General features: G+C 46.4%; 1 protein-coding gene across 6 annotated transcripts in view; it reads right to left on the reverse strand.

Annotated features, from left to right (window-relative positions):
- Nucleotides 1–15061, reverse strand: part of AKAP13 (A-kinase anchoring protein 13) — a 246861-nt gene that overhangs the window by 127208 nt on the left and 104592 nt on the right. For all 6 annotated transcript variants that reach the window (XM_081170988.1, XM_081170990.1, XM_081170989.1 and 3 more), the window contains exons 6-7: nucleotides 9041–9224; nucleotides 1686–1875 (exon numbers count right to left, since the gene is read on the reverse strand). In XM_081170988.1, the coding sequence (XP_081027114.1) occupies nucleotides 1686–1875; nucleotides 9041–9224 (374 nt within the window). The remainder of the gene's footprint in view (nucleotides 1–1685; nucleotides 1876–9040; nucleotides 9225–15061) is intronic.

Below are 15061 nucleotides of genomic sequence, written 5' to 3' on the forward strand. Positions count from 1 at the left end.
GCTGAACACACCTAGCTGCCTCTCTCCCTGCTTCTATGATTTCACCATGAACCGAAGAGGCCTGCTGGATTAGATCAAAGGCCCATCTAGTCCACAATGGCCAACCAGGTGCCTGTGGGAAGCCCATAAGCAGGACCTGAGCACAACAGCACTTGTGATCCCCAGCAGCTGAGAGGCAGTACAGAGCTAGCCTTGATAGCTGCAATGCTCACACACATTTCCAAGCCTACAAACTTGACTTTTTAAAATCCAAAGCGGGGGCTCTCTCGAGATGCTGAATCCAGCGTTCAGATTCTGCGCTTGCATGGTGCGTGAGAGCAACGCGCGCACAGCTGATTCGTAGAAGTAAATGCGCCTCTACTCTCGCTCTTTGTCGCAAGTATCACCCACACATCAGAAAAGAATAGATTTCTCTCCCCTCCCTCTCTGAAAATTATCAGCACAAGTGGACACACTCAAATGAAGCTTCAGCTGAATCTCCTGTGACTATTGATGCTGCTGCAAGAGCAGAGGGAGAATTTTCAGCTGGTTCCCAGCCAGCACCACGAGGGGAGAAAGGGACAAGTGTCACTTGTTCTGGAACACAGAAGTGTCCTGGAGAGAAGCAAAGAGGGAAATGGGAGTTGTCCATCATCCTCTGAATGAAGTCATTCTGCTTCCACACAGACTGAATTGGGGGGGGACGACGACGACTCAGTCCCTTTCCAGAGGAAGCCGACAGCCTCTCAGCTGACCCTGCACGAACTGAAATGAAATAATTACAGGCCCTGGTCCAAATCCAAATTAGATTAGATGTGAAGCAAACCAGGCCTCAGAGGAAGGCCATCTAAACATAGCCTTTCTGATTTGTCAGACATGATGTACCCGTATCCAATGCTTGCGCTATCATTTTAAAAAATCCTGGTACATGATCTGTTGCTGGCTGCACTTTACCGCTAGCTGAAAACCAGTGGGAGTGTGAAGCAACAGGTTAAAGTGTTGTTCTATTTTAATACATACACACACCCCTCTCAATAACCTAGACTCTATTTTACTAATTGGGGTTCCAGGAGCTGATGAAATCTGGACATTTCTCAAAAGAAACACAGTGTTCCCTATTTCCTCCTGCTTAATCTATAATCTATAATGCAAGATGCAATTACGGCTGGGGTTAAGGAGCCATTTTCAGTCTCAGGGCCACATTCCCTTCTTTGAAACCTTCTGAGGGCCACATGCCAGTGGTGGGAGGGTCCAGAGGCAAAACCGGGTGCAGCAATTTATGTAGTTTTTCTACCTCTGTACCGTGAGCTACTTTCTACACACAACTCTCTCCTCCATTCAGGCACACACGAGGCAATATCAGAGTGGAAGGACACATTCCAGCCAAGCAAAGCACTCAAGTTGCAGAGTCGTGTGAGAGTCAGGTGGCTGTGGTTCAGGGGAAAGAGCCTTGTGAGCCAAACTGGGACCCTCGTTGGGCCAGATTTGTCCTGCAGGCTGGACGTTCTCCACTCCTGCCGTAAATGCACGTCATTTCCTCCCTTCCAAAAACGGGAGACAAACAACCCAAATTGTGCGTGAGCAAAAAAAAGCAGGCAATTAAGCACCCATGAAATTCTGAACTGAATGGCTGGAAAGTTTTTTTTAACTCCTTATATAAACTCCAAACTTGGTGTGCCAAACTGACACAGTCCTCTTGCCCTCACCATGTACTGATGGTTCTGTATGTGCGCTTGGAGGCAGACGACATCGCTCTCCATGCTCGATCCTGCTCCTTCCTTCGTTTCGACCGTCAGGGTATAAATGTTTAGCCCCCGGTGGTACTTCACACAGTACTCCCCGGAATGCACTGTGTGCGACAAGGCGCTCCAGGAATCTGGTTCGCTGGCTCCTTCTCTGAAATGACAAACAGCACCAAAGGTTAAACCCACAAACTCGAGTTAATGCATGACAAAGTTGGCCAACGGGCTATATACTGTAGCCCAAACTAGCTTATTAACGGTACAGTCAAAGCATATCTCTCCAGCTCCTTCCAAGCCCACTCAGGAATCATCAGGAATGCTCTCTTGGAGGCGTATTATCCAAAGACAATATAGATTACAAAAATCATCTGCTAAGTGTGATGGATAGAGCATTTGAACAGGGTGACTGAGGTTCAAAATCTTACCTGTCTTTGATTGAGCTGGAGTGTGATGATGGAATACCTTATGAATCTTCTGCCTGTTCAATTCCTTTTGTAAACTGCTTTCAAGTTTCATTACAACCACACGATATTATAAAACAAAACAAATAAATAATCCTCATTTCAGCTACTCGCAGGATCACTTTACTTCATGTGCCAGCCTGTGCAACTGGCACTGTCATTGCAGGATCTCACCTGCATAGGTTACATTAACTGCATCCTCTCTCCTCTCCCTTCTTTAAAAAAAAAAATGAACGGATTGCAATTCTACTTATGTAATTAACTTATTATTATGAGTCACACGCCACTTTTACACAAAGAAGTGAATGGGGACGAAGTTAACAAGAGCACTGCGCTCTGCCCCAACAACCGGCTTTGTTGCCAGGTGTCCTTCTAATAATAATAATAATAATAAAATAAATTTTATTTATATCCCGCCCTCCCCAGCTAAGCCGGGCTCAGGGCGGCTAACAACAATCAAATCTACAAGATGTTATGCAATTATTTCCTTGGTAGAACAGGTAGAAGACTCAGAGGGTGCTTCCCAATGACCTGTTTACTGAACATTCATCCTAATTTGCTTGCAGGGAGATGAGACAGAATTGGCTGTTTAACAAGCATTTATTCCAATTTGCTTGTGCAGAGCTTAGATGTTTATTCCACACCTGCATAGTGAAGTTTCCCATAACTTGCCTTTTTGCCGCTGCCCCCCCCCAAAAAAGTCTGATCTTTTGAGGAAGTGGGTTAGTTGAACAAGAGCTCCTAGACCAGCTATAATGGCACAACCTTAATTTGCTGGTGTGTAGCTGAATCCCAGAGGGACGCGGGTAGTGCTGTGAGTTAAACCACAGAGCCTAGGACTTGCCGATCGGAAGGTCGGCGGTTCAAATCCCCACGACGGGGTGAGCTCCCGTTCCTCGGTCCCTGCTCCTGCCAACCTAGCAGTTCAAAAGCATACCAGTGCAAGTAGATAAATAGGTACCGCTCCAGCAGGAAGGTAAACGGTGTTTCCATGTGCTGCTCTGGTTTCGCCAGAAGTGGCTTAGTCATGCTGGCCACATGACCCAGAAGCTGTACGCCAACTCCCTCGGCCAATAAAGCGAGATGAACACCACAACCCCAGAGTCGGCCACGACTGGACCTAATGGTCAGGGGTCCCTTTACCTTTTTAGCTGAATCCCACCCCCCAAATAGCAACTGTCTGCAAGGACCCAGAGAAGCAACAAAACTCCTAGGGCACAACCCAAGTAAGCAGGGTCACATGAACACCGTACAAAAATTCCTGGGGAACTGTTGCTTGCTCTGTACAGAGATACAATTCCTACCACCCTTAACATACCAGAGTTCCCAGGATTCTCCGGGGGGAAGCCATGTGGTGGCTTAAATCCATGTTGTGGATGTGGTGTGGTGCCAAGCACACGGTTTTACCCCTGCTCTTCAGATTTCTCTCCCCTCCCCTCACCCTCCAAGCATACACAGAGCTATTCTCACAGGCCAGGAGGGTTCGTCTCCTCCAAGAGGACAACACCTTTGTAAGCCAACCTGTTTTGAAATGTTCACATTGGATGCCGTGTAGCAAACAAACAAAAAAGAAAACTGCACACAACAGCAGTCGCTGGGGTTACTGCGGCATACGTATTATAAATTCCAGTTGCTGTAATTGCCTCCCATTAGGAGAATCCTGCCTCTGGCTGTGGTTCTCACGCCCATATCAGCTCAGAAATCAAAGTGCTCTTTGGCCACCTGGTGGCTCACAAAGGATCCATGCACACCACACATTTAAAGCTTGTTATTTCCCCCCAAAGGATCATGGGAGCTGTAGTTTGCTAAGGGTGCTAGGGAACGGAGCTCTGAAAAGGGTAAACTACAGCTCCCAGGATTCTTCAGGAGAAATAATGTGATTTAAATGTCTGGCCAAAAACAGACAACTTCCTTTCAGGATAATCCACCAAGCTGCCCAATAAAGTGCTTTGCCAGCTCAGCACAAGCGTTTGGAACAATGTAATTAAGGTTCTTAATTGCTTTGCTCCCCTTTTTCTTCTTTTCTCTTTTTGTTTTCAATTTTCAATTTTGAGTTATAATATTAATTATTGTTGCTTACTCAAAATTTTATGTATTCTTCTAAATTCTAACTATCGGCTTGTTTTCATTTTGGTTTTTTAATTCGCAATGTACTGATATGTAATTCTTGGGTTCTTATACTCTGGATTGAAGATTAACTAAGCCTGAGTACAAAATGGAACTGTTAAAAAACGTTAGCAGGCTGCAATTTTTTTAGGAAGGAAGTGGCCAAGTCTTTCAAGCTCATGTCTCTGCTACAGGGGTGGGGGACGTTATCCAGCAAAAGGACCAGATTCCCTTCAGGTCAGCGTTTTCCCACAGGCCAGGAAGCAGGGGGTTCTTTTCCTGGGGGGGGGGGGGCATTCAAGCAGGCCCTCACCTGCAGCCTGAAGTGGTCCAGTTCAGGAAAAACTTTCAGACTCTGCTGAATGTATACAATACAGTGGTACCTCGGGTTACAGACACTTCAGACTACAGACTCCGCTAACTCAGAAATAGTACCTCAGGTTAAGAACTTTGCTTCAGGATGAGAACAGAAATTGCGCAGCGGCAATTACCTCAGGCTAAGAACAGTTTCATGTTAAGAACGAACCTCCAGAATGAATTAAGTTCTTAACCCAAGGTATCACTGTACAAATCTAGACCAGGAACATAAGGTGGATAGCTCAGTCAGTAGAGCAGGGGTCAGCAAACTAAGGCCCAGGGGCCGTATCAGGCCCAATTGCCTTCAGGGTCCAGGCTGCTGACTGTCTGTGGATCAGCGTTGGGATTCTGTTCATTCAGGGTGCACCATTTTCCCCCCTACGCCATTCCATTTCCCCCCCTCTCCCTCACACACACCGTGGCGGCACCTCTTCCCTCCCTCCTCCTGGCTTTTCCCTGCCCTGCCTAACAGGAGGAAGGAGGCTGGACTGGCCCCTTACAGCTCTATGATTCTATATACTGAGTCAGATCCTTTGGTCTACCTAGCTCAATACTGTCTGCAGTGACTGGCAGAGGCTCTCCAGGGTTTCAGACTGAGGTCTTCTCCAAGCCCAGCCTGGAGAAACTGGGAATTGGTCCTGGGAAGCTGGCAACTTCTGCATTAAAAGCAGGTGCCCTCCCACTGAATTACAGGCGCCACTACCAAGAAGGCCCTCTGCCTGCTTCCCTGGAAGCTCACTTCTCGCAGGGAGGGGACTGCCAGAAGGCCCTCAGAGCTTGACTTCAGTGTCCGGGCTGAATGATGGGGGTGGAGATGCTCCTTCAGGGTAAAGCCATTGAGGGCTTTAAAGGTCAGCAACATCACTTTGAATTGTGCTCGGAAACATAATGGGAGCCAATGTAGGTCTTTCAGGACCAGTGTGGTGTAGTGGTTAAGAGCGGTAGTCACGTAATCTGGGTAACCGGGTTCGCGTCTCCGCTCCTCCACATGCAGCTGCTGGGTGACCTTGGGCCAGTCACACTTCTGTGAAGTCTCTCAGCCCCACTCACCTCACAGAGTGTTTGTTGTGGGGGAGGAAGGGAAAGGAGATTGTTAGCCGCTTTGAGACTCCTGAAGGGGAGTGAAAGGCGGGATATCAAATCCAAACTCTTCTTCTTCTTCTTCTTCAGTGTTATATGGTCTCGGCGGCCACTCCCAGTCACCAGTCTAGCTGCCGCATTCTGGATTAGTTGTAGTTTCTGGGTCACCTTAAAGGTAGCCCCACATAGAGAGCATTGTTGTAGTCCAAGAAGGCACCATGGAATCAGTTCTGCTAAGAGACCACCACTGTTTGGGATGGGCAAGGATTTCCTGTTTGGTTCAATGGGTCAGACTGAACTTGACAGCCACCTTCTGGCTCTGAAATGAAAAAGCCGTGTTGTGCTTCCTTGCTGAAGAGGCGATTTCCACTTCACAACCTGCTCAGTAACCCTTTATATTGCAGCTCCAAGCCACATTTGCTGAAATAACAGACACATTAAAAAGAAATGCCTGTCCCCCAAAACAAATGACTCCAAGCTCAGAGGAAATTGCTCTAGGATTTGAATATACCCCTTCAAACTTTTAGAATGTAATATGCATGGCAGTCGACGGAGGGAGTGACTCATTCTGGCTCCTAGTACTTCCCTCGATGCTGCCAGGGCCATGATTAGCTGCACAGAGATTACAGGCACTTAGATTAAGAGCTCTAAAGCTCTTTAGGAAGGTGGTACTTGGCAGATGGATGTGCAAGTGGAAAAAGAGGGGACTCAGAGGCAGGAACAGTGATAAGAACATAGGGTTCTTAATAATAATAATAATAATAATAATAATAATAATAATAATAATAATAAATTTGATTTATATCCCGCCCTCCCCGGCCAGAGCCAGGCTCAGGGCAGCTAACACCAATAAAATCACAGTAATAGTGGGGGGAAAGGAGAGAGAGAGAAAAAAAAAACCAATTTAAAATACAGGTTAAAATGCAATTTAAAATGCAGCCTCATTTTAAAGTAGCCGATAAATCAAGGGGAGGGAAACATAAGGGTCAGACTGAGTCCAAACCAAAGGCCAGGTGGAACAGCTCTGTCTTGCAGGCCCTGCGGAAATATATCAAGTTCCACAGGGCCCTAGTCTCTTGTGACAGAGTGTTCCACCAAGTAGGGGCCAGTACTGAAAAGGCCCTGGCCCTAGTTAAGACCAATCTAACCACCTTGTGACCTGGGACCTCCAAAATGTTGTCATTTGTGGACCTTAATGTCCTCCGCGGGGCATATCAGGAGAGACGGTCCCGTAGGTACGTGGGTCCTAGGCCGCATAGGGCTTTAAAGGTCAAAACCAGCACCTTAAACCTGACCCTGTACTCCACCGGGACCACCTCTCCACATGTGAACCTGGCCAGGCTCTGAGATCACCATCTGAGGGGTTTCTCTTCATGCAGCCTCCAAGGGTGGCAAGAGAACAGGAAGCTGGAATGGAGGGGCTATTGTTCTTGTGACCACAGAACAGATCCTTTCCGTAGCTCGCCACCTACAGAACGCTCTCCGCAGGGAGGGTTGACTGGCATCACCTTGGTCATAGTTTTGGCACCAGGCACTGATGTTTATGCCTTCCTGGGTATTTTGGAAGTACCAGTGATAGGGTGTTTTTTATTCCGATTAGATTATTAAGGGGTTTTGTTTTGTTTTGCTTTTTTCTACCGTTACATTGTATTTTATCCTTGTGGGTCATTTGAGGCTGTTGTGGGAGGTGATAAATACATTGAATAAACTAACTAAGAAAAGAAAAAGAAAGAAGAAGAAAAAGAAAAACTAACTGCCGAATTAGACAATTTGCTAGTATAATTATGACTGGCAGCCAGTCTCCAGGGTTTTCCCCACCGCCTGCTAACTGGAAATACCACAGATTGATTATGGGAGCTTCTGAAGGCAAAGTCTCCTCCTCCCTCAACAGCCTTAATTCCACTCATTAATTTGTTATTAAGTTTGTATCCCAACTTTCGTCCGAGGAGCTCCAGATGGTGTATATGCTTCTCCCCCCCCCCCCCCAATTTTATGAAGCAGGTTAGGCAGAGAGATACAATGACTGGCCCAAGGTCGCCAAGTGAGCTTCACGGCTGAGTGGGGAGTTGAATCCATGTCTCCGAAGTCCTAGTCCAGGCTTCCTCAACCTCAGCCCTCCAGATGTTTTTGGCCTACAACTCCCATGATCCCTAGCTAGCAGGACCAGTGGCCAGGGATGATGGGAATTGTAGTCTCAAAACATCTGGAGGGCCGAGGTTGGGGAAGCCTGTCCTAGTCCTACACTCTAACCACTATGCCACACTGTAGAATTGATAGTGATACGGGCTACCTTGGCACTGGTCAGCACACTAACCAGGGCTCCTGTTAAAACTGAAACCAGTTTTACAATGCTAAACCCTGGTTATCATCAACCACAACCAACATCATGCGGTGGTGACACTTTATCATGGCTAAGGTTGTTCAGGAAAGGAATCTGTGCACGTGAGGCGAGAGAGCAGGTACAGAAAACAAAACAAGCATCCCAGGGCATGGTTCATGCACAATGCAGTGGAATAACAACAACAACAACAACGATAACAATAACAATAATAATAAATTATTTATACCCTGCCCATCTGGCTGGGTTTCCCCAACCACTCTGGGCAGCTTCCAAATGAATATTAAAAACAATACAGCATCAGGCATTAAAAACTTCCCTAAACAGAGAACAGTTGTCTTTTAAAAGTAAAATAGTTGTTTATTGCCTTGACATCTTCTGGGAGGGCATTCCATAGGGCAGGCACCACTACCGAGAAGGCCCTCTGCCTTTTCCCCAGTAACCTCACTTCTTGCAGAGAGGGAACCACCCGAAGGCCCTCAGAGCTGGACCTCAGTGTCTGGGCTGGATGATGGTGGTGGAGACGCTCCTTCAGGTATACAGGACCGAGGCCGTTTAGGGAACTGGCAATGTTACAAGTGCCACCTATTACTCGTGCCGCATTTGTAAGAAACCTGTCTTTTAGTATGGAATGGTTCGTAACGCCCTGCCTACTGATATCAGGCAGGCATCTTCACTGTACTCAGAATGTTGGGGTGCATATTAATCTAGCTTTTAGCTTATCATTGATTTTAATTATTTTCTTAATGTTTTAACTGTCCTGTTGATAATTTCATTGTGGGTTTTCTTGGGGGGGGGGAGGAAACTGCTTTGAGGTTGTTGTTTTTTAAAACAATCAATTTTATGAAATAAAAGAAAACAACCTCACTGAAGCTGAGCAGGTATGGGTCTGGTCAGTGCTTGGATGAGAGACCACTCGGAAACCCCTCAAGTATGACGTCGGGATATAATAAACAGAATCAGTAAGTTAGCCTTACTCTGTCAGGAGTTGATGCAGCTTCTGATATCCCTTCTCCAAGGCCAAGCTCACAGGAGTGGCTCCTTCACGGTTAGGGACACTGAGGGCTCCTCTTCCGCCTGGCTGTTGCAAGAGGAACCACGTAAGTCGCAGCAGTCCAAGCCTTACAGCAAAATGCATCAGTGTCTCCCGGGCAACATTCTCTGAGAGGAAGAAGAACCAGAAGGAAACAAAAGGGGTTTAGCTTTAATGCCATCTCTAGAAATCTCCATTACTATAAGGAGGAGGTATGAGTGAACATTTGCACTCTCTTTCTCTCACATCACACACACACACACACACACACACACACACACACACGTCAAACAGCTGGTATTAAAGGCCAAAGTGCCATTGCGAGGCAAGAGGAGCTAATAATTAAATCAGTTGGGAAACATATAACAGAGAGCTTATTGGCTCAAACTCAGAAGCTGTTGATCATCCAGGCCTGATTCAAGGTGTTGACATTCGTCTAAAAAAGCCCTAAGGTAAAGGTAAAGGGACCCCTGACCATTGGGTCCAGTCGCGAATGACTCTGGGGTTGTGGCGCTCATCTCGCTTTATTGGCCGAGGGAGCCGGCGTATAGCTTCCAGGTCATGTGGCCAGCATGACTAAGCTGCTTCTGGTGAACCAGAGCAGCGCACGGAAACACCGTTTACCTTCCCGCCAGAGCGGTACCTATTTATCTACTTGCACTTTGATGTGCTTTCGAACTGCTAGGTTGGCAGGAGCAGGGACCGAGCAACGGGAGCTCACCCCGTCACGGGGATTCGAACTGCTGACCTTCTGATCGGCAAGTCCTAGGCTCTGTGGTTTAACCCACAGCACCACAATAAACACTTTCCATAATACCTGCCTGCCTTAAGATCTGCTGTGATTCCAACCGGGTCTAAACTGAGGTAGGTGGGGGGAAACAGGGGCACGTGCCCTGGGCAGCAGGTTAGTGGGTGGCAAACTGCGTCCTGCTCAGCCCCCAATGATGATGCAGACACGGTGTGGGGGGCGGGGCATGCCCTTGTGTGCTGGGTGACTTGAATTTGGCCCCCAGGGCTGAGGTTCTCCAACCCTACTCTGAAACAAGATACAATACAACCTCTCACTCAATATGCAATCTACATTTAAATGCCACCAAGCACTATCCTGTTCCCAAATCAAGGAGGTAGCTAAGAGAATTTCTACACCACCTTAAAAGAAAAGCTGGCTTACTGCCTTCATTAGCAGGCTGTCTCTCTCCTTCTCATATCCCATTTCAAATAAATCGGGATTTTGGCATTGCTGAAAGGCAATATGCAACTCAAACACACTGGATTTTTCCAGGACGTAGTAAGAACAACAGGCAGAAAACACTCCAGAGACAGAAAAGAACAGTCCAAAATTCTCTCGCACAAAGGAAATGCAAGACATGTAAACAAAGCGGGGCTTCTTGTTTGTTTGCAGAAAGACCTACTTTGCAGTGCAGCTTTTAAGGAAACAGGATTGCATGCATTTGTACTGATCATTACTTTTTTTATACTACACTTTGCAGTACTACAGAGGCAGTTCTCTGCACAAAGGAACATTATTTAAGGACACACAAACATACGCTTTAGGTAAAAAGGCTTCTACAGAAGCTTACAAAAATCAGTGTGTTTTTTTATCTTAAAGATATGGCACGAAAGGAAAAAGGGATGAGGAGGGCAGCAGTCCAGTTCGTCTAATGAGTAGCTGGGATGGAAACAATTTAGGTAGCCAGATGGAACAGCCAGCACTAGGTGAACACGTGAGCGTTGACCAAAGGCAGGATTTGGCAAGGTTCTACCTGCCTGGGCTGGTCAAGTCCCACGGAGATCTCTCTGTGGGCCGGAGCATGCGCATGCAATTTCCGGCATCTGGGCATGCGCAGACGTGATTTCCAGCTCTGCGAAAGCGAGTCCCCGCGCCGTGCCGGTTCAGCGCAGCGCACAGGGACTCGGCAAGTGGGCGGTTCGGGGGCTGGTTAAACTGCCCCTGTGGGCTGCTTGTGGCCCATGGGCCACAGGTTACCGACCCCTGACCAAAGGCATCTGGTCTTGGCAAAACTTAGAGGATAGCACTGCTTCACTCTCCTCCCTTTGTTCTGTGTACAACACAATCTATCAGCATGTGTACGTATCTTCTGGATGACACCTAGCAAGGTCCGAAACAGAATGTTCCTTACCATATTATCTCCCCATGGTTGACAGACACCACCTGATAGTTTGATAAAATTAAATCTGAGCTGATAGGATGTTTTAGTCCTGCCATTTCAACAGATAGATAGATAGATGGATAGATAGATAGATAGATAGATAGACAGAATTTTAGATTTTATTCTATTTTAGTTTCGAGCTGGTTTTACCGTATGTGTTGTTTTTTGTTGTAAATTGCTTTGAGTTACATTTTGTTTAAAAGGCGGGGGGACTAATATGTTCAATAAACAAATAAAATCATCTTGTCTGTCTCAGTCTGTAACCAACTTGAAAGAACTCATCTGCACTACGTGGAATGTATTGTACAGCATTTATCATCTCTGCATTTAGAACTCCTGAGGACATTTTTTATTAATAATGGTAGCATTATAAATGATGTTTGCTTCTGCTACCGCATAGCTCGATAGAGCACAGCTGCAGCAATTCAATCAAGCAAAGAGCTCTGGAAGAGCACCTTGAGCGATAATAGCAGTGATTTATGAGTTTATATAAAACAGGTTGGCTATGAGACCCACAGAAGAAGTTTCCAGTGAATACCACAACTCTTTCTAGTTTGTCAATGAGTTAACTGTGGTCTCAAGTGTACAGGTAGAAGCCAGGACTGTGTGTTTACTTGGCAATGATGATGATGATGATGATGATGATGATGATGATGATACAGTGGAACCTTGGTCCTTGAACAGCTTGGCTCCCAAACAAATCAACTCCCAAACGCTGCAAACCCAGAAGTAAGTGTTCCAGTTTGCGAACGTTTTTCGGAAGCCGAATGTCCGATGCGGCTTCCGCTTGAGTGCAGGAAGCTCCTGCAGCCAATCAGAAGCCGTACCTTGGTTTTCAAACGTTGAGGAGTTGAACCGATTCCCGGAACAGATTAAGTTCGAGAACCAAGGTACCACTGTGAAGCTTGTGCTCACTTCTGTGACCTGTAAAAAAAAGTATACCAAAATGCCATTTTAAAAATTTGCTTCTTACTATTTCCCATCATTTCTATCCATGGGCTGTTAGGCTGCTAAATGAAAAGATAAGAACATGGAAACTGACTTTCGGGTTTGGTGGTTATGCGTCAGTAAAGGAGGGGAACTAAGGCTAAGAGAGCTGAGTGGGGGGTGCTCGTGTAATCTCACTGTATACAAGTTGTACAAGTGACAATAAAGTATTTCAATTTCAGTTTAGACACAAGAAAGGGAGTGGGTGATGGACAGAAGAAACTAAAGACCTTCAGTCTTGGACTTTTTATACCACCAAACCAAGCAAGTATAGCTAATCATAGGAAAATAGCAACATACAAAGCTATCTTACGCTGAGTTACACCCAGTGCTGTTTTTCTAGAAAAAGAGGTTCCAGAACTCACCATGAACGCCTCCCTTGTTCTCTTATAATGGCAATGGCGCCCACCTGAGGGGTGCCAGAGTTGAGTTCTGGCTTCAAAAAAAAAAGCCCTGGTTGCATCATAAGTCCATCTAGCTCAGTATTGTCTCCACTAAATGGCAGAGGCTCTCCGGGGGGTGGGGGGTTAAAGGAGGGAATCATTTCCAGGCCTACCAGGAAATGCCTCTGGAGGCTACATTTCTGGCCTTCTGCGTGCAAGGCTGAAGCTCTGCAACCTTTCCCTCAGTGGAAGCTGATGGGAGTTGGAATCCAACCATTTCTGGTACCTGGAACTGCCCTGAGATCTACAGGTATAAGGGCAGTATACAAATTTAATAAATAAATAATGCCTATAGGCAAGAAGGAATTATATGGCAGAAGTTTGGAGTGCTCTGCCCCTCACCTGTGCCCAGGCATAGAAACACAGAGAGTTCCTACAGGACAGGAATTCGTTGTCCCACCTCTGCAATCCCTCAGCAGTCCAGTAATTATTATTATTATTATTTTGAGATTAGTAACTTTTGCAGGCTTATAATTAGAAGGCTTATTGTCCTACTTCTAAACATACCCTCACAACCATGAGGCCCAGAAGCAGCTTGCTTTGTTTTTACAATTAAAGATTCAGGTAAGTAGCCATGTTGGTCTGACACAGTCGAAACATTAAAAAATAAAAATGTCCAGTAGCACCTTAGGGACCAACTAAGTTTGTTCTTGGTATCAGCTTTCATATGCATGCACACTGATATCTGAAGAAGTTTGCATGCACACGAAAGCTTATACCAAGAACAAACATAGTTGGTCCCTAAGGTGTTACTGGACAATTTTTAATTTTATATGTTTTTACAATTAAAGACAGAAATTCTCAGAGAGCTGGGCTCTACATCCCTCACGAGTGCCACAAACTCCTGGGCTCCTGGAAGCTGTCCCATTCAGGCCAACAGGGTACTGCCCCCCCCCAATAAAACCTCAGCCAGTCCCCAGCTGCCTGCCTCCTTGCTTACAGCCACTCCAGTATTGCCCCTTGTATAACTCAGCAGGGAGGACAGTAGGGACAAACCCAGAATCAGTTGGTATTGCCTTTCATTTGCTGCAGCTTCACATACAGTTGGGATCCCTGCCTTCTGCCCCACCAACCCCAATGGGCACCAGCAACCATTACAGACACCTGGTTGATAAGGACATCTAAATAAGATCTAGGTTGCCACTGAGGTCATGAAGAACATCTCTCCTGCTACCTGGGGCTCCTGGAACATTTCACCAGCTCCTAAATTTTGCAAACACTTTGGCATACACATCGTCAGAACATAAGGACCTTGTTTCAGTGCTCTGAGTCAAACAGAATTTGCTGTGTGACTCAAAAGCACTTGGGCTCCTTAACCTGTGCTCACAAGCCAAAAATGGTTCCTGGGTCCTGGCACGCCTCCCCAAGCATATTTGAATTAAACTTGGCAGGAAGCCACTGCAGCCTCACCCCGATAAGAGCCGAACAAGGAATCAACACCTTGTGCGCTTGGTAGCAGGTTTCAAACACACCTGGAACCGTTCAGAGAAAGGAACGCAATTGATCTTGTTCAGAGGCAATATTAATTTGAAGACAGGTAATCTGTTCCTGTCCTGGCTGGAGATGCTGGGGACTAAACCTAGGGCCTTTTGCGTGCAAAGCAGTTGCTCTACCACTAAGCTACTCCTTCCATATCCTGCCTCAGGGTCAGCTCAATAAATTTTGGCACCCAAGGCAAGCCACGAAATGGTACACAAACACACACACACACACACACACACCAAGCCAGGGAAGAAGTGGAAATTGAAACTCTACATCAGGAATGGGTGGGGGGTAAAGATCTACATGCAATGTGTTGCTTGGGGGGGTCGCATCTGCTGCCCTGGTGGGTCCTGCCACCCGAGGTGGTCGCCTCACCTTGTGTCTCATGGGAGGGCCGGCCCTGTCCTGCCTCCATCAGCAGCTCTGAACTGCAGGTGGCAACGTTCTACATGCAAAATCACTTTTTTCACAACACAAGGGATGAAGAAATCCACAGGCACAGAATCAGCTTTCTGGTGGCATTTAACTCCGGGATTAACTTCCAAAATCCTTTCTAATTCTCAGGAACCAGAGCAGATCCTTTCGGTGGCTCATTTCCAGCCTTTCTGATCATGTTCCAATATAACCTTTGAGGCTCACTTTCTCAACAAGTTGAAATCTGGTCACCGGGCAAGTCTTTCCAGATACCATCAGCTTAACCTACAGCAAACATGGCTCCCCCACACGAATTTTATGTGCAATTTCCCCATGTAGCTATTTTTCTCTTCTTGGGGCTTCAAACACCTTTCTGTGCCCTTCTTATGCCATTTCTTTCTGATTGCATTTATCCCCTGCCCCCAAGGAGCTCAAAGTAGTGCTCATGGTCCTCCCTCTCCTGTTATC

This window comes from Podarcis bocagei (assembly GCF_964188305.1).
Source record: "Podarcis bocagei genome assembly, chromosome: 14".
Classification (NCBI taxonomy): Eukaryota; Metazoa; Chordata; class Lepidosauria; order Squamata; family Lacertidae; genus Podarcis; species Podarcis bocagei.